The following is an 18,829-nucleotide window of genomic DNA, read 5'->3' as shown; positions in this document are numbered from 1 at the left end:
GTTTTCCATGTTCTGACCTTGACCTTTGATCGAGTGACCTCAAAATCAATCGAAAGAGGTCATCTGCTTACATGTTCAATCATTCTATAATGTTTGAAATATTCTTGGTCAAGTGGTTCTTAAGTCATTCATCGGATATTGTTTCCCATGTTCAGGCCCCTGTGAACTTGACCTATGATGTATGACACCGAAAACAGTGGTCATCTATTCCATATGCCTCATCACCCTATGAAATTTGAAGGTTCTAGGTGAAATGGTTATCTAGTTATTGGTCGGAAATAAAGTGTGACGGACGGACGGGGCAAAAACATGTCTACCCCAGTGGTGGAGACATAATTAGCGTATGAGACGTATTGAATTACGAAGCTAAAATCCTATAGTCGAACGCGCATCCGCACGCCAGTCTAATACTGTCCAAAACTCACAGAATCAGAAATTGCATCTACAATTATTCACAGAAGTATATTTTTCTTCCGACTGCACAATTATGCTTATTGTCCTCGTTATGTTTGTACATTAATGGTCCATGTTAACAATGGTGGCTTGTTTCTTTTTAAGGGTGCTGCATTTTAGGAACATGGATTATTCTTTTCTAGTCACAAAAGTATTAAAAAAAACACATTCATGTGTCAGTATAATTCATTCTTTGAAAGGCTGTGAAGAGACAACAACAACTAGTAACCTATTATGACTGTTTATTAGTGTAAGAAGAACATGCGTTTCTACACAAATAAGATTATTATTAACACAGACACATATTGGTAAGTATAAAACGAACATCTGCAGGTTCAAATAAGAATAATTAAGAATAATGTGAATAAATGCCAGTTTATTGTTAAATATGGCAATTCATATGTACGAGGGGCGTTCAATATGTAATGTTACTCCGTATGTAGTTCCGTAACCGCTGGTTATATTTAGATGCGGTTTTCGGCACCTTATAGAGCGATTTATTGGGAAAACAATGCTATATTAATTAAAAAAAATCGGCAGATTCAAAGTAAAAATATAATCATTTGAGTGAAGTGTACTCAGGTATACTGGACATAAATTATAATTTAGGTTTGTCCTGGGCATCCAGAGTCTCAGAAAAAAATAGAATAACTTTTAAAATTACAAAATGTTATCATTTTTCTACGAGGTACAGCAACTTGTGATGAGTTTGCTTTCGTTTTAAACTATTTATTGCATTTTTAATTTTACAACACAACTAAAAAATCTAATCTTGAGGTTGATTCCATCTGGAATGGGTGTTGAGAGCGATTAATCAAAGTTTTAAGAACTAGTTTCGCAATCGAGAATTAAGATACTAGTATCAACTTAAGATACAAGAATTTTTAAAATGATGATTATCGCGCCTGGCAAAATTGCAGAGGCTTATTGTACTCAACTTATCATTTTTCGAGTAAAAATATACACACTCAATTTAATACTGTTATAAACTTTTTTATTTTAGATTTCAAATATTTTTATGAAGATCATGATTTGTTTTATCCGTTTAAACTGAAAATTGAACTATAGTTCTAGTTGTTGAATAGCAGAATCAAGGAATTGCATATTACAATCTCAATATTTTGGACATAAAATTGCCCAGTATACTCGAGTACACCTCATTCAAATGATTATATTTTTACCGTTAATCTACCAATTTTTATAATTCATAAAGCAGCGTGTTCCTAATAAATTGCTCTATAATGTGCCGAAAACCGCATCTGAAAATAAAAAGCGGTTACGGAACTACATATGGAGTAACATTACATATTGACCGCCCCTCGTATGTGCCTCCTATTATAGATAATGTAGAGAACTAGCCTAGGAATAACCATAAAGCCAGCTCAAAACAATTAAAACAGCAGAGGATTCATAAGCAAAATTTTGGTGAAAGAACAAACTTATTTCTAAACTAGTTAAGTTTTTATAAAAGCTAGTCAGTGGTCCGTTTATTATGCTACTGTTAAAAATAACCGAGACTGAAAGATCGGTTGGTGGCTATGATCTAATTTTACCAGCATTCGCATTCACTTCAAACACAAGGTAAATGACGTATACAGACAAAATAAACAAACTAGACTGATTTTCTTTCTGGATAGAGCCGGGAAAGGTTAATGTGTTAGTTTGTTTGTGTGGGTAATTTATTATAACTGTTGCACTATATTCCAAGTTTTAGGTCAATACTATGAATAGTTTTTAAGTTGTGCTCTGGACACAAAATATAAAGGACAGATTTGAGATTTTAACCCTGTTTGACCTTGACCTTTGACTTACCAACTTAATCCATGTGCTCTGCACATCGTCTCATCGATACCTACCTATATGCCAAGATTAAAGTAAATAGCTTGAAAGTTTTTCCCTTGTATCTTGTTTTCAGCTAGTTTCGAACAGAAAGGAAACAATAACTGTCCATTAGAATTTTCTTCCTTTGAAAAATGCATGTTTTTCGTTAATTTGGGTGAGTATCTATTGGATGTCAAAACATGATTCCTTTAAATGATGATGCATTTCCGTGCCAAGTTCTGTTCAAATATTGTATACTCAACACTACCCAAGGTTCTTACTGTATTTATTGTATTTTTATGCTTTGGTGAACTGGGTGTCTCGATTGATTGTTTGTATGACATAATTCTGCACCGCAACATATCATTTGTATTGTTAATGTACGCAATAGCAATCAGGAAAATTTGTCTTTTAGAAGGAAACTACCAGCTGAACCATAAGTTCAATGGTAAAAGCAGTAACTTGAAAACACATAAAATGACAGATGTCCAGGTAAATCAAGGTATTAAGTAAAATGATATTAATATATAGTTTTCATGGAACTTTTACAACACATATACACTGTCATAACATAGTAAAATTATTTCGTATACAATTCAATAAGAATTAGTTTTCAAAATCAAAGTCAAACGTTGTTCGGTAATTTCTGGCTTGTATTTGAACAATTGAAAATTTTATATAATTGAATAGTTAACTTAAAGTGGTAATGCATATGGCAGTGTTTAACAAGAAACGTGGAAATTCCACGAAAGCCATGTTTTCAAACTTTGCATCAGGCTTACAGGTTGTGTTCTGATCTACATATCTGACTGCATCCAAACATGCCATTCAGAAGTACAGGTATAAGAGAAGAAGATGTGTCATTGTCCTAGTTAATTCATGATTCTTTCATAAAAGCTACCTAAACACAAAGTTTTCTGACAACAGGTGCAACCAAACTAAAGATATTGAGCATAAACCATTTTTCTATTTTTAGTAACAGTGATCCAAATACAATTCATAGCCAGTTCTTATATTAAAAGTTATGAACTCGAAACCAGCTGTTTTATGATTAAAGTGAATAAAAATCTATTTTTTAATTATAACTATGACCATATTGTTCTATTTTTAGTTACCCAATGACATTTAAATGACTTTTTTATCAGCAAAAAGAAAAAAGAAAAAAATATGTATCTCAGTCAGATTTGACCGGAACCCTTTCATTCCAAAGCACAAAAATCTATATTTCTACTTACACTGACTTTGACCCTGATCCAAGTGACCCAAAATACATTCCCAACCTTTGTGTTTGATAAAAGCTATCTACACACCAAGTATACTGACAAAAAGTGTACCCAAACTTAAGATATTGAGTGGAAGCCATTTTTCTTATTTTTAAGTAACAGTGACTCCAAATATCAATTTTAGAGCTAATTGTTTTAGATAAGCTTGGTGTACACAATTATTTTTGTGGCAGTAAGTAAGTCCAAACTAAAATCATAAAGCGGAAACTACCTTTCTGATAATTACATTGAGAAAAAATCTATTTTAGTAACTGTGACCTTGACCTCGACCAAATGGCATTAAAATGACCTTTTTTATCACAAAAAATGACAAAAAAGCAAAAAAAAAAAAATGGATCTCAGTGGAATTTGAACCGGTGCTCTTCCGTTCCATTGACTAAAAAGTAGCTTTTGACCCAACGCTCTAGACCACTGCGCCACCGTGGAATTTTCTGAGTGTAAAGATTGAATAAGTTATCCTGACCTTGAACTTGAACCAAATGACCCCATATACAATCTCAACCTTGGTTTTTCTATAAGCCACCTATAGGCCAAGTCTAATTTAAACAAATCAATGCAAACTTAAGTTACAGAGCGGAAACCATTATTTTTCTACTTTAAGCAACATTGACCTCGAACCTAGTGACTTCATATGCAATCTGAAACTCCGTCTCCATGCAAGCTATCTATATTTAAAGTTTTATTTGAATCGGTCATTCCTAACTCAGGTTATTGAGCGGAAACCAAAAATTGACGCCGCCAGCCCGGACAACGACATTCGGCAATCTAATACCCAGTTTAATAAAAAATTGTATGTTTAGTATATTAAAATTACAAAACAACAAAATAATGTGACAAATATCAGATAAAAGCATTATATAGTAACGCGAGTTATATCAACAGTGTCACAAATACTTTTAATTTTAAAACAACATAATAATAAACTATAATAGGTTTAAAAGAGCAAATAATATGAAAAAAATGCTTACATTAATATATTATGTCTAAAATCAAAATTAATTGTACGATAATAGCAACAAAAGGGTCGTTATGGCCCTGAGTCGTTCACGTGATCCTGACGGTTTGACCTTTAATATATGTCATGATGATCCATTTTGCAACGTGAAGACAAACATTCTAACGAAGTTTCATATAAACAAGGTGTAAATCTAAGGTAAAGGATTTTCTATTATTAGACATAGTGACATACTCTTTGAGCCCATATGATCCAGTTTCAAACTTAGCCTAGATTTCATAAAGACAAATACTCTGACTAGGTTTCAGAAAGGTCACACACACACACACACACACACACACACACACACACACACACACAATAAAATCATTTTGACAAGATTCATAAAAACCGGTAGACATAAATGACGTCTTGAGTGCTATCAAGATTTTTCTATGATATGAGCCAGTGACCTAGTTTTGACTTATGATGAACCAGCTTCAAATCTGGCCAAGATGTCATAAAGACAAACTTACTAATAGACCAGATTTAATGTTAATCAAGTTGCCTCAATAGTGTTAAAATGTTTTTGTATGATTTATAAATGTGAACCAGTTTTTGACCCTTAATGACTCAGGTTCATACATGACCTATAAATCATTAAGACTTAGTTTCTAATCAGGTTTCATAGATACCCTATACAAAATATGACCTCTAAACTGTTAACAAGGGTCTCCTGTTATTCGACAAAGTAACCTATTTGTTGACCCAAGATGACCCAGTTTCGAACGTTTTCTAGATGTTATCAAGACTAAAATTCAGACTATGTTTCATAAAAATCAAATAGAATGTATGGCCTCTAGAATGTCAACTTTTTTATGATTTCAGCTAGTAACCTAGTTTTTGAACCCAGATGATCAAATTTCAGACTTGTTTCAGAATGTATAATGGCAAACATTCTGATGTGGTTTTATAAAGTTCAGGTTGAAAATATGGCCTTTACAGTATTAACAATGTTCTTCTATGATTTGAGCTAGTGACATAAATTTAGACCCCATATGACCCAGTTCAAAAACTGAACTTGACCTCAAATAAGGCAAACATTCTGACCAGTTTTCAAATAGATCCAGTTCAAAATATAACATCTACAGTGTAAACACCGTTTTCCTATGATATGATTTGAGCTATTGGCATTGACTTTAATCCAAAATGTCCCATTTTGAACAATGACTCATAATTCATTAAACCAATCTTTCTGAACATGATCCATACAGACCAGGTTGATTAAAATGGCGTTTACATTGTTAACAAGGTCTTCTTCTATGAGTTAAGCCGATGACCTAGTTTTGACCCCTGATGAACAAGTTTCTAACTAGTGTTTGACCTTCTAGGACCAAGTTTCAAAATTAACCTTTATTTAATCTAAGATTAATCCAAAATGAAATAAAGAGCAGGTACAAAAATGATCTCGAAATGTTAACAAAACTTAACTATGATTTGACCAAGCGACCTATGTTTTGAAAATAAATTACCCAGTTTCAAGCAAGACCTTTTATAAAGTCTAGCATCCTATCAAGGTTCATAAAAAATAAGGAAAGATACATTGCCGATAGGGTGTCAACGATCTATTTTCTATGAGTTAAGGAAGTGACCCAAGATAACCAGTTTCAAAATTGTCCCAGATTTCAAAAAGAAAAAAAATCAGGTCAGGGTTCAAACATATCAAGTAGACAATAGGCCCCTAGGGTTTAAAAGTTTTTTTCTATGATTTGAAACATCAACTTCGGACCTTATTTTGATCCAATACGACACTGACCTTGACCAACTGACATAGAGAGACAGATTTATTTCGACAAATGATTGCATTTACACGATAAACAACAAAATATAGAATAACTGATCCCTACTTGACCATACAAACGTTAGAGAGTATCTATGGCCATAGGCAATCACTGTAAGAAGTTTGACCTTGACCATTCAAATAATGATCCCTACTGGTAAAAGCAATCATCAAATAATGTTTGGCTCAAATTAATGATCGGAATTTATTTGCTGTCTCAATGTCAACGTAACTTTGTTCATTCACCTACTGACCCCAAATCAATAGGGGTCAATGCCTGACATCAGTTGATAAGAGACAATGATTCTATAAAGTTTGAAGGCAGTAGTTATATGTGTTATTTGGTTATAAATTCAAAACACATTTATTTCTCAAGGTAACTGTGATCATGACCTGCTGACCTCAAATGTAGTAGGGATCAACTTCTGACCTTAACCATTGATATAATGATCCTACTGGCAAAAGGCAATCATCAAATACCGTTTGGATGCATTCTCCAGTTTATGACCTGAAATCATTTGCTGTCCCAATGTCAACGTAACTTTGATCTTTCACCAATTGACCCCAAATCAAAAGGGGTCAAAGGCTGTCATCAATAATCATATGAAATTTGAAGGTTTTAATACCGTGTGTTATTTAGTTATTGATCCAAACCCCTATAACTCTGAAGGTCAATGTGACTATGACCTGATGACACTAAAAGCAGTTCGGATCGACTACTGACACAAGCCATCATCCTATAATGTTCTACATATGTAGGCGCAATTAGTATTCAGTTATGGAGAAAAACATATAAGTCTCGAGGTGTCATTGGCTTTTAAGCCCCAAAACAAAAAAGGACGTCTACTGACCACTAGCAATCATTGTACGAAGTTACATGCCATGTTGTTACGATGAATATTTGTGCCAAGTTAAGCCAGTTTTGAATACATTAACAGTTTTAAACAGGAAAGAAACCAACCTTAAACTAGATGATGCTTTTGTAGAATGCTTTTGTCTCACCCGAAATCACAGTCATAACTTAAAGCAAGAAATCGATATTGGGCAGGAGCCAAAGTCAAAGTCACCCTGATGGTTGGCTAAGAGATTAAAATGCAAAAGCGATGGCATTTATAATATTATGGTAATGGTTTTAAATGTTAAGGGCCCTTTGGTCACAGGGAGGGTGGGAAATACTACTTAATACGTCCAATCATCCTAGGAAGTGTCAAGGTTCTGGGTCAAGTGGTTCTCAAGTTATAGATAGGAAATAGTTCTCATGGCTCAGGGCACTGTGAGCTTAACCTTTGGCCTAGAAATCTTAAAAATAATAGGAGTCATCTACTTGGCATGTCTAAACATCTTGTGAAGTTTCAACATTCTGGATAGAGTAATTCTGAAGTTTTTGATCAGAAACAGTTTCCATGTTCTGGCCCCTGCAACCTTGACCTTTGACAGAGTGACTCCAAAACCAAAAGGGGCTTCTACTTTGCATGTCCTATCATCCCGTGAAGTTTCAAGGTCCTGAGTCAAGTGGTTCTGGAGTTATTGATCAGAAAATGTTTTACATGTTCTTCCCCCTGTGACCTTGACCTTTGACCTACTGACCCCAAGATAATAGGGTCATCTATTCTGCACGAGCGATCATCCCTTTAAGTATCAACGTTCTGGGTCGAACTGTCCTCAAGTTAGTGATCAGAAAATGTTTTCCATGTTCTCGCCCTATGACCTTGACATTTGACCTACTGACTACTCTATAAGCCCTATCATACTATTGAGTCTGAAGGTTCTTAAGTTATTGATCGGAAGTTAAGTGTGACGGACGGACGGACGTACTGGTGGACGGAAGGGGCCAAAACAATAAGCTGACTTTTAATCTTGAATGCAACATGTCAACTTAAAATGACGAATGCTTTTTCTAAGTACATTTTAAGTAACTTGAAAATCATTTCCAAGCTTGGCTAATGTATTGACAATGACAATTAGTGTGTTTGAATGACACTTGAACTTTTCACTGTATACTTCTAGAAGTAACGTATTAAAAGAAATTATGATGTCAACATTGTATAGCACATGCCCCCCTGGAAATGCTTGATAGAAAACAAACAATGGACACAACAGGGCCAAAACTCAAGAAAAATATCTGGATATGAGAGTACCAAATATATGCACATGTTCAATTCATGTTGATTATATATACCAAGTCTAATTTCAGTTGGACAGAAACTGTGGCAGAAGTCGAGTTTACAATGTTCTGATGTTATTGTAACTGTAATATTTCAAAATCAATAGAAGAACAATTACTCCAGACAAAAATACCGGGCATTTACAGAGTTGTAATATTTCAAAGTCCAAAAAAGACCATAACTGTGGAAAAGTAATTTGGACATGGAAGTCCAGAAGATATGCAAACGTCAACTTGTTGACAATATATACTAAATTAGATTTAAATAAGATGGAAACTGTAAATAAGTTACAGATGAAGTTGTAACATGGTTAAGTCTTAAAAAGAGGACATAGTTCACAAAATAAAAAGATGACAAAAAAGCCATGTGCATGTCCACTTGTGCTAATTATAAAGACTTAATTTAATCCGAATTAATGGAAACTGTAGGAGGAGCTGTGTACACAAGATAAGATACATATATAACTGTAATAAGACTTAGTCTAAATAATGGGCACAACTCAAAAAATTATAATCGGACATGAAAGTCACGAAAATATACATATGTCCACTTCATGGTGATGATGTATACCAAGTTTTATTTGAATTCAACTGTTGGAGATTTTTAGTACACAAGAAAGTGTACTCTGTATGTCACCCGGGTCTTCGACACCAGGGCCATCGCAATCTTACATCATAAACATAACATGTTAAAATCAATAACAAATTAACAACAAATATATTAGGAAAATGTTAATACAACAATCTGTAAATACAAGAATGATTCAAAATTATATCATAGCAAGACATTGCTATTACCAGTGCATGTTATTTGCACTATATACATAAGTTCTTATGGAATATAAAAAGGTGAAATAAAAATTAAACTAGAATTGTGTCTGTAGGACACAAATACCACCACATTCCACGCAATTTCATATCAACATTCTTTACCTCTGCATCTTTAAACTCATTCCTTGAAAGACTTCACAATGATTTATATTGTGAAATTAACAAATGGTCATAATACTGTTCAAAAAGGTCATATGCCACCCTTTTTGGTCATATTCAGATAAGGTTTTGCATCTGACTAACTTTGAATCTATTCCTTCAAAGAGCATAAGAAAAGTTGAACACACCAGAGTTTTAAACTATGGCCTATTTTGTAAAATTAATAAAGGGCTATCATTCTAGAATATAGCCAAAAAAAAGTACATTATCTATGGTTATCTTCACATCAAGGTCATTCATTTGGTAAACGTTCAAGCTATTCATTCAATAGTATTTGAGGAGATGGACACACAATATTTTCTTTACATTCTATATAGCAAAACTGTCAATGGGCCATAGCTGTATAAGAACAGTCACAGCAAAAGTTCCTTCCTTAATGCTTATCTGCACATCAAGATTGTTCATAAGTAACTTAGGATAATAGTTATTACTGTGGGAGGAGTATGGCACCCAAGAAGTACGGAGGAGTATGACACCCAAGAAGTACGTATGGACGTAAGGACAGCAGCAACGCTTATGCCCTCATTTACGCGTAGTGGCATAAAAGGACAAATCGTATGAACAAAAATATACAAAAGAAAAATAATTAGAGCTTTTCTTGTCAAAAAAATTTATGAAAAAGGAGTACGTGAACACAAATCGCAGAATGAAAAAACAAACAAACAAGCAAAATGAAAAATATAAGAAAGTGAAAACGAAAGATAAATATCAGATATGTATTAGAAAACAAACAAACAGACATAACATATTTCAAGCAGGTTGTTATCAACACAAACATTTTTCAAAAAAGTGAATGAGCACAATTTGCAAAATAAAACACAAACAAGTTAAACATTATGATACAAGTAATAAAGTAACAATATGAACAACACGTCTATCGTTGGAACAAATCAGCATTCCCGAGCAGGTTTTTGTCAAATGATCAAACGTATTGTGTGATATGTCTACATTCGAAATGTAATGAATGATGTTACATATTGCGATAACTTTAGAAAATATTGCATTTACTGCATATTGCGACTTATCTCACTGTCATCAAGCAATATGACGTATTTCTTTATATTCCATCTGGTAGCTGCAAAGTCATTATCCGGACAAAAATCTAAAAATGGAGTACACACATGGAGATGTTTGAAAAGAAGTCTAGACAGCATTATCATTCTTGCAATATGTCCTTTATTTCAGAAATATATATTTATATTCTAAAAGTCATAGTAAATTTTAAGCGTTTTTTGCTGTTTTTCCCTGAAGAATGAATACTAACTTAAAGGTAGACAGGGAGATAATTGAAAAATCATTCGAAATAGCTTTGGTTCTTGGTGTCTGCGCTTCATTTTATTCAAAGTATTTACTCATTGTCATATTAAAATCTCCTCCATAATTTCGAAGTTTCTCTTCGTACAAGAACAGTTAATTATGATAAAGGGAATAATATGAAAATAATCGATAAAAAGTGAAACCCTTGTTCTCGGCCGTTCCTCGTCAGTATCTACCTATATTTCAACTTTCAATGAAATGTCTTTAGTATTTTAAGGATTATATTCAGGACAAGAACTGAAGATATTAAGTCTCATTGAATTTTCTTATGTACTTATGGAGTTTTGCTCTGGAAAAAAAAATACAACAAGGGAGATAATTGGGAAATGTTGGAGTAGAATTATAAGTCAGAAGCACTGCACTTCCCCTTGTTAGAGGCACTATACTTCCTATACGTTGCCTCTGTCTTGTTTAAACTTTCATTGAAATATTATGTTAATTTTTAGCAATGATTTGGACATTAAAATTAAGAAAACATGAAAAGTAGTCGTTTAAAGGTATTTCTATATTTAGATCTTGCGACCCCTAAAAGGGACCGAGCGACCCCTAAACTAGCTTGAGTAACCCAATTAGAGGATGATCCAGATCCAATTTGATGAAGATCCATCAAGCCGTTCATGAGAAGAAGTCGTTTAAAGGCATTTCTATCTTTAGCTCTGGTGGCCCCTGAAGGGAACTGAGTGCCCTCTAGACTAGCCATTAGATTGATAATGTAGATATTTATTCATTTTTCCTTTATTACATGTATGTCTAATTCCATTTCATAGTGACAAAAGCCAGTCTATTCTAGAGATTTTCTAACAGTAATGATGTTAAATTTATCAGTTTAGTACAGTCCGAACTGACGATTGACACTTATGGCTATTAAATTACCTTCAGACAAACTGGTACATGATGCTTGTGGTCTAGTATTATGCAGCTGATCATCAATCTGTTTACCTAACGGATTTTAATGGTGATCAATGAAGAACCCTTCCCACTTAGAATTAACCTTGGAAATCGTAATGAGGTCTCGTACAAATATTTATTAGCAAAGAAACATGTTTATTTGATTTACGGGGTATTTTGATAAATAAAATTATTCTGAACTGAAAAATAAATTTTAAATATTTCATTCAACAGCACATTCTGAAAGATATATGGCTATCGAATTTACTCAAACATTGAGAAACAACTGTGTTCATATTACTCGTATACTTGTATATGTAGTAACATCTGGCTCTGTCAATTCTATTCAGCTAAAGATTTTACAGGTACAGTTTTTGTTGATTTGCAAAGTAGTAGACAACTTATCTGCTAAACAATATGATATGCGACATGCGGAATGTGCACACAGATGAGAAACTAAAAAGAATTATTAGCTTACTACATGTATTTCTAACATATGTTGTCTCTATCTCTTTGCAAAACATATAAATCTGATCTGAAATTAATGTGCCTACATGTATTTACATATAATATTTTAAGGCTGAAAATCTCTCACGAGTGCAAACACGCACGCACGCACACAAACACACACAAGCACGTGCATACGCACACACCATACTTTGACAACCCATAAGTAATTTACATCTTTTAGATTCTCATTTGTAACTTCAAGTAACAAGAACAGTGAAATGAAATTTTTACAAGGATATCAACTCACTCAACGGATCACTGGTGTTGTAAATCCCAACTCCAAGATGGTCTCAGTTAGTCTTATAAACATGCAACAGTAAACCACTGATCTTTATCAGTTAGGCGGTGGTAATTTCTTGGCATTAACTGATAGCAACTCTTAAATTAAGGATTTTTTAGATTATGGCATTAAACATAGAATATAGACTGACTCAAGCAAATGTAAAAACGATACATCTAAATCTAGGAGCTTGTCCAAGTTCCTCAATTTGAACAAAATATAGTTTTATGTTGAGGACGCTACAATAATGCTACAGACAGAATTACATGTAAATCCATCAAGCGGTTCATCTTGTTTAAAGGTAGTTTTACTTTTAGCTGTAGTAGCCAATAAAAGGGGCCGAGTGCGTGCCCAGTTTGAAACAATTAATGATGCTAAAGAGATAACAAAACTTAGGGGTGCATGATTTTCCTTTATGTGTATCAACAAAACGGCTAATACTGTAATTACATGCGGTCTACCTATAGATATATTAATCTCCAATAAATATTTGAACAACCTTGTCACAGTACATTAAAATGTAAACAAACAATGTTAAATGCACTTGTCGACAAAAACAAAACAGACAACTTTGTTTGTTTATATTTATAGTTCAAAAGCATGATATTTAAAATATTTTCCACATTGTCATATAGTGAAAACAAGCCCCATCCAATGGGGACCATGTTTTTTTCTAACGAAGCAGAATGAATTGAATGAAATTAGTACTGCGTCACCAGAGAAGCACTGCTGTGAAATTTTGAAATCGAGACAGCAATTTCAGAGAAGATTTTCCATATAGTCATATAGAGGAAAACGCAAATTCAGTGGATTTATATAACCCGCCATATAAGTTAATATGTAAATGAGGGGACTATATTCTGAAAGATCTTCAAATTCCAGGTTTTACAAAAGTTATGTACAAAAGAACCATCCAACGGTTTGTTGACTCCTATGTTTTAAGGGGAAAACTGTATTAAGTTTCTTGAAGACCCATCAATGGGTTACTATGTTTTGTGGGAATTTACGGACTGAAAAATGTTGAAAGGGCAATATCGCTGCTATTGAAGTGATGCTGTTGAAACTGCGCTGTCGAATCACCACCCTATAGCGATATACAATTGTGTAAAATTTCATGAAGATCCATCAAAAGGTTACTTAGATACATTAAAAAAACCCGATATATTTTACCAAATCAAGAGGACAAACTGGACCAAGGGGAGAATAAAGGTTATGTGCTATTTGATCATTATGTGAGGTTTGGTGATTCTAACTAAAATACTTCTTGAGTTATAAGAATTTTCTATTTAACAAATAATCAAGGCCTTCGAGTGGTTTATCGTATAGTTTACCACGGTTCAGAGTTCAGATACGTAGGAATTAAACCACGAGGGCGTTAGCCCGAGTGGTTAAATACTAAAGCATCTGAACGATGATATTTGTATCAGAATCATATAATGCAGCTTTCTACCGCAAAATTTTCTCGAAACTCAAGTTCAGATTCTTAATATCAAAGAAATTAATTATTTCCCATAGGCATCAATGGTAACTTCAATTCCGGTTATCTCCCCCAAAAATGATAAAATTTGAAAAATCTCTCGGTGAAAAGTTTTTAATTTTGAATGTCTTTAAAGTGACCAAATTTCATTTAAATATTACTATCTAGTTACAAGATATGAAATATAGGTATTACACCATGTTATCCTTAAAAGAAATGTCACATTGCACAAATGTTTTGATCAATTTATAAACATACTGAATTAGTCATTCGCTTTGCTGAATAATTCGCAATAATTTTCGCTCGAACCGAATTCTGCCGCAAGACGTATTACCGTTTCCGGTCCTGGCGTGTTTTAACAAATACATACTATTGGCGCCATGCTTGCGCGAAGAAACGGTTCCATCATATTTCTTATAAGTTTTACAATAAAGAATATATTAAAATCGAAATAATTTATAGCAAAACAGTGCTTTATCACTGATGGCCGATGTTTCATTGACAAATTGAAATGATTTGAACAACCTTGAAAGAGTGTAAAAGAAAAACCACTTCAAAAAAAAATAGAAAACAAATTTAAACAGCTTCTCATGAACCGCTTGATGGATCTGCATTAAACTTGGTCAGTAGCATCATTATAAGACCCAGTCCTAATTTTGACCAAACGGGAACAAGAAGTATCTTTAAACGGCTTCTTTTTATGAACCGCAAACATTTCTATCATAACTACCGACGCGAAAATTATATGCCAATTGTGAGTATAGCTACATATTGTTTGCAATATATAATAAAATAAATCTTTTTAAAACATACATCCACCTTCTATTACATAAAAACAAGTATACATGGTAATACGATTCATTTTAAGATATATAGAAAAAACAACTTTATTACTCCTATTTGCAAAATTTCATGAAAGTATGAGCTAATTTAACAATGACATTGCAAAAGAAAATTTAACTTTTTATAGTAAACAAGAGGGTCGTGATGACCCTACATCGCTCACCTGTTAAATCTGGCCTTGGAATCATCTAAATAAACATTCTGACCTAAATCCATGAAGATAGGGTCATACTTGTGGCCTTTACAGTGTTAACAAGCTTTTCCTTTGATTTGAGTGGTAACATAGTTTTTGACTCTACATGACACAGTTTTAAACTTTGCATAGGAATCATCAAGCTAAACATTCCTACCAAGTTTCAGATAGCGTCAAAAATATGGCCTATAGAATGTTAACAAGCTTTTCCTTTGATTTGGGCGGGTGACCTAGTTTTTGACCCCACATAACCCAGTTTCGAACTTTGCCTAGGAATCATCAAGACAAACATTCTATGTTTCATGAAGATATGGTCATAAATGTGGCCACAATAGTGTTAACAAGCTTTTCCTTTCATTTGACCGGGAGTCCTAGTATTTAACCCAATATAACCTAGTTTTAAATTTGGCATAGGAATCATCATGATACACATTCTGACCAAGGTTCAGGAAGATATGTCATAAATGTGTGCTTCTAGGGTGTAAATTAGCCCTTCCTTTTATTTAACCTGGTGACCTAGTTTTTGACCCCACATAACCCAGTTTCAAACCTTGCCTAGAGATCATCAAGTTAAATATTGTGTGCAAGTTTGTATCAAATCAAAGCATAAATGAAACCTCTATATGGCTGAAAGAGCCAAAATAGAAAATTTTGCCCATTGCAGGGGCAGTAACTCTAGAACCCATGACGGAATCTAACCGGTTTTCCATAGGAACTGAGATCTTTTTGTGACCGAAGTTGAGTGTTAGTATGGTTAAAATTGAATGTAAAATGTCACTTCTATCGTGTTCACAAGGTAAAACAAAATTTAGCTCCTTCAGGGGTCAATCAGGGGCCATAACTCCGGAACCTATGATTGGATCAGATGAATTCAACATGAAATCCAAGATCTATTGCTGTTAAGGATATTTTGAAAGTTTGTATTAAATCAAACGCTAAATGAAGTCTCTATTTGGCTGCAAATGCCAAAATAGCAAGTTTTGGCCCTTTAAAGGGCCATAACTCTGGAACCCATGATAGAATCTGGACAGTTTTCGAAAAGAATATGATGGGATCTGGCAAGTTTTCGAAAGGAACCGAGATATTATTCCAATACAAGTTGTGTGCAAGTTTGATTAAAATTGATTGCAAAATGTGGTCGCTATCGAGTTCACGAGAAATTAGGGACAGACGACGACGGACGACTGGCGAAGGGCGATCACAAAAGCTCACCTTTGTCACTATGTCACAGGTGAGCTAAAAACAACATGCTAACAGTTATTCTATCATTTGCATTTTATAGACTGAATTTTGGGTTATAAATCCACCTTATAATCATCTTTTTTCTTTGTTTAATGTTATATTAGCGACAGATTTCTTAAAAGTAGCACTTAAACAGGAACAACATAATTATGTACCAGAAATTACCAATAATATACTGACAACTACCGTCAAACTTGGTTCGCTTGAACTCAAATAATTCTATCACCACCCTTCGCTTGAACTCATCAGAAGGTCCCGGCTAAATACCCTCAAACTACCTATAACTTGTACCAATTTTTAGAGTTTCAGCAGTTCGACTATAGTTTATTGCAAGAAACTGATGAAATAAGTTAATAATGGAAACAAGCTTGCCACAAAGTCAACCATAAATCATTACATTTTTGTACATTAATAATTGAAATTATCGCAGGGCTATAACAAGATGATACAGGGCAATGGTAAAGGTAAACAATGATAAAGGATGACAATATTTCCAGTCTACATTCTTTGACACCTTCCAGCAAATTTAATTTTATTTGAGTATAAATACTTATCCGTTTCTATAGATACAAAAACATAAATGAGTCAACCAACAAAATGATCAACATTTTAGACACACACTCTTTCTTGTAGTGAGTTATTGACGAAAACTTATTAAAGAGATTTGAAAAATGTAAAAAATGCATAAATGCATAAATTATGTATCTTTAAATTTTTTCACCAACAAATATAATTATACAGAATAATTTTCTGAACAGCTATGTACACATTCATTACCACATTCTATGAATTTTGTAACATTTAAATAATTCATTTGTTTCAACTTAACATTAACGCAACAATTGAGTAGTTAATCTAAATTGCACCATGTTCACCGATAGCTCACAAAAAAACAAAGAAAAATATCAAACAGGGAATGCCACGCACCAAAAGCGCAGCCTCCTCAAAACGAACCCCCCAGAACTTTTTGAATTATTATACCACCAATTATAAGTCCAATACCGACAACAACTGCGATGTAATTTCCTGCATTAGATGATTGTGCTTCATCTGGGTTGCCACCTTCTCCTTGTTTCTTCTGTAAAACATGAATAGTTCTTTATAATTTGTAGAAGCTCAGTATTTTATACCTCCGTTAACACTGATTTTAGTCTGTTTTGTAACGTTTGTTAGATTTGTATGAGTTTGGTTAAATTCTAATCTTCAATAATACTTCAGTTATGTTAAGGCAGTCAATTAACTGAACTGGTCTTCCCGGATTTTACAGTATTAGCTTATTCTCTTGAAGTAAATGCAAACTTCCGACATTAATCACAGTTGAAAGGTTATTGTGAAGGCAGACCCCTTTTGCCCCTTCAGTCTTCTTTTCAAGCACATCTGCACTGACCATAAATATAACAGCTGAAGAACTTTCTCGCAAGTCAAAGACAGAATTTAACCATAGAATAACTCAAAACAAACAGCAGTAAGGGGACGAGTGTGGAATGAAAGTGATTCAATGCCATCGATCATCATTACTATGCCTTTGTAATCAAATGTCTTTTCAAAACTCCTATGAACAATAATTTCTTATCTTGCATCAAATACATTTGGTAGCTGGTAGCATTTCTAAAGTCCTTGATGCAGACTGTATTCTATATACCTCCAAGCATTCTCTGCCTGCAAAAAGCACTTACATGCAATTGAATTTCAGTCTTTTTGAAAGCTACTCATTCTAAACTATTGATCGAAAACCATTTTTCCATATTTAGTAACACTGACCTTGACCCAAGCTACCTAAAATGAAAAAACAGTTGGTCTCGATAAAAGATACTAGGTTTGACCTGCTTACAAACATTCTGACAGTTTCTCGATGTTAAGCTAGGAAATGTGGCATCCAGGATGTTACTAGACCTAGTGACCTATTTTTTGAAAATAGATGATCCAGTATCAATTTTGTTAATGATTTTATGGAGGTAAACATTCTGACCAAGTTTCATCAATATTGGGTTAAACAGTTAATAGGTAAAATGTTAATATGGCTGAAGATGCACTTCTGTGACTGACAGACACATATTGATCACAAAATGTAAGTCAACAAAACAAGAGGTTCATGATGACCCTATATCGCTCTCCTGTTAAACTTGGCCTAGGAATCATCAAGATAAACATTCTGACCAAGTTTCATGAAGATAGGGTCATAAATGTGGCCTCTACAGTGTTAACAAGCTTTTCCTTTGATTTGAGTGGTGACCTAGCTTTTGACCCCAAATGACCCAGTTTCAAACTTGACCTAGAAATCATCAAGATAAACATGACCAAGTTTCATGAAGATAGGATCATAAATGTGGCCTCTAGGGTGTTAACAAGCTTTTCCTTTGATTTGAACTGGTGACCTAGTTTTTGACCCCACATGACCCAGTTTCGAACTTGGCCTAGATATCACCAGGATAAACATTCTGTGCAGGTTTGTATCAAATCAAAGCATAAATGAAACCTCTATATGGCTGAAGGGCCAAAATAGAAAATTTTGCCCATTTCAGGGGCAGTAACTCTAGAATCGATGATGGAATCTAGCCAGTTTTCGAAAGGAACCGAGATCTTATTGTGACCTA

The 18,829-nt window shown here is 33.9% G+C and overlaps 1 protein-coding gene across 2 annotated transcripts in view; it reads right to left on the bottom strand.

Moving 5' to 3' along the window:
* Positions 1-678: 678 nt before the first annotated feature.
* The window catches only part of LOC128548550 (uncharacterized), a 351,915-nt gene continuing 333,764 nt past the window's right edge, over positions 679-18,829 (bottom strand). For both annotated transcript variants that reach the window (XM_053523737.1, XM_053523738.1), the window contains exon 24: positions 679-17,313. In XM_053523737.1, coding sequence (XP_053379712.1) covers positions 17,179-17,313 — 135 coding nt within the window. In that variant the 3' untranslated portion in view covers positions 679-17,178. The remainder of the gene's footprint in view (positions 17,314-18,829) is intronic.

This window comes from Mercenaria mercenaria, chromosome 14 (assembly GCF_021730395.1).
Source record: "Mercenaria mercenaria strain notata chromosome 14, MADL_Memer_1, whole genome shotgun sequence".
NCBI classification, from domain to species: domain Eukaryota; kingdom Metazoa; phylum Mollusca; class Bivalvia; order Venerida; family Veneridae; genus Mercenaria; species Mercenaria mercenaria.
Note: the sequence above shows the minus strand (reverse complement) of the source record. Positions and strands in the feature narration are given on the sequence as shown.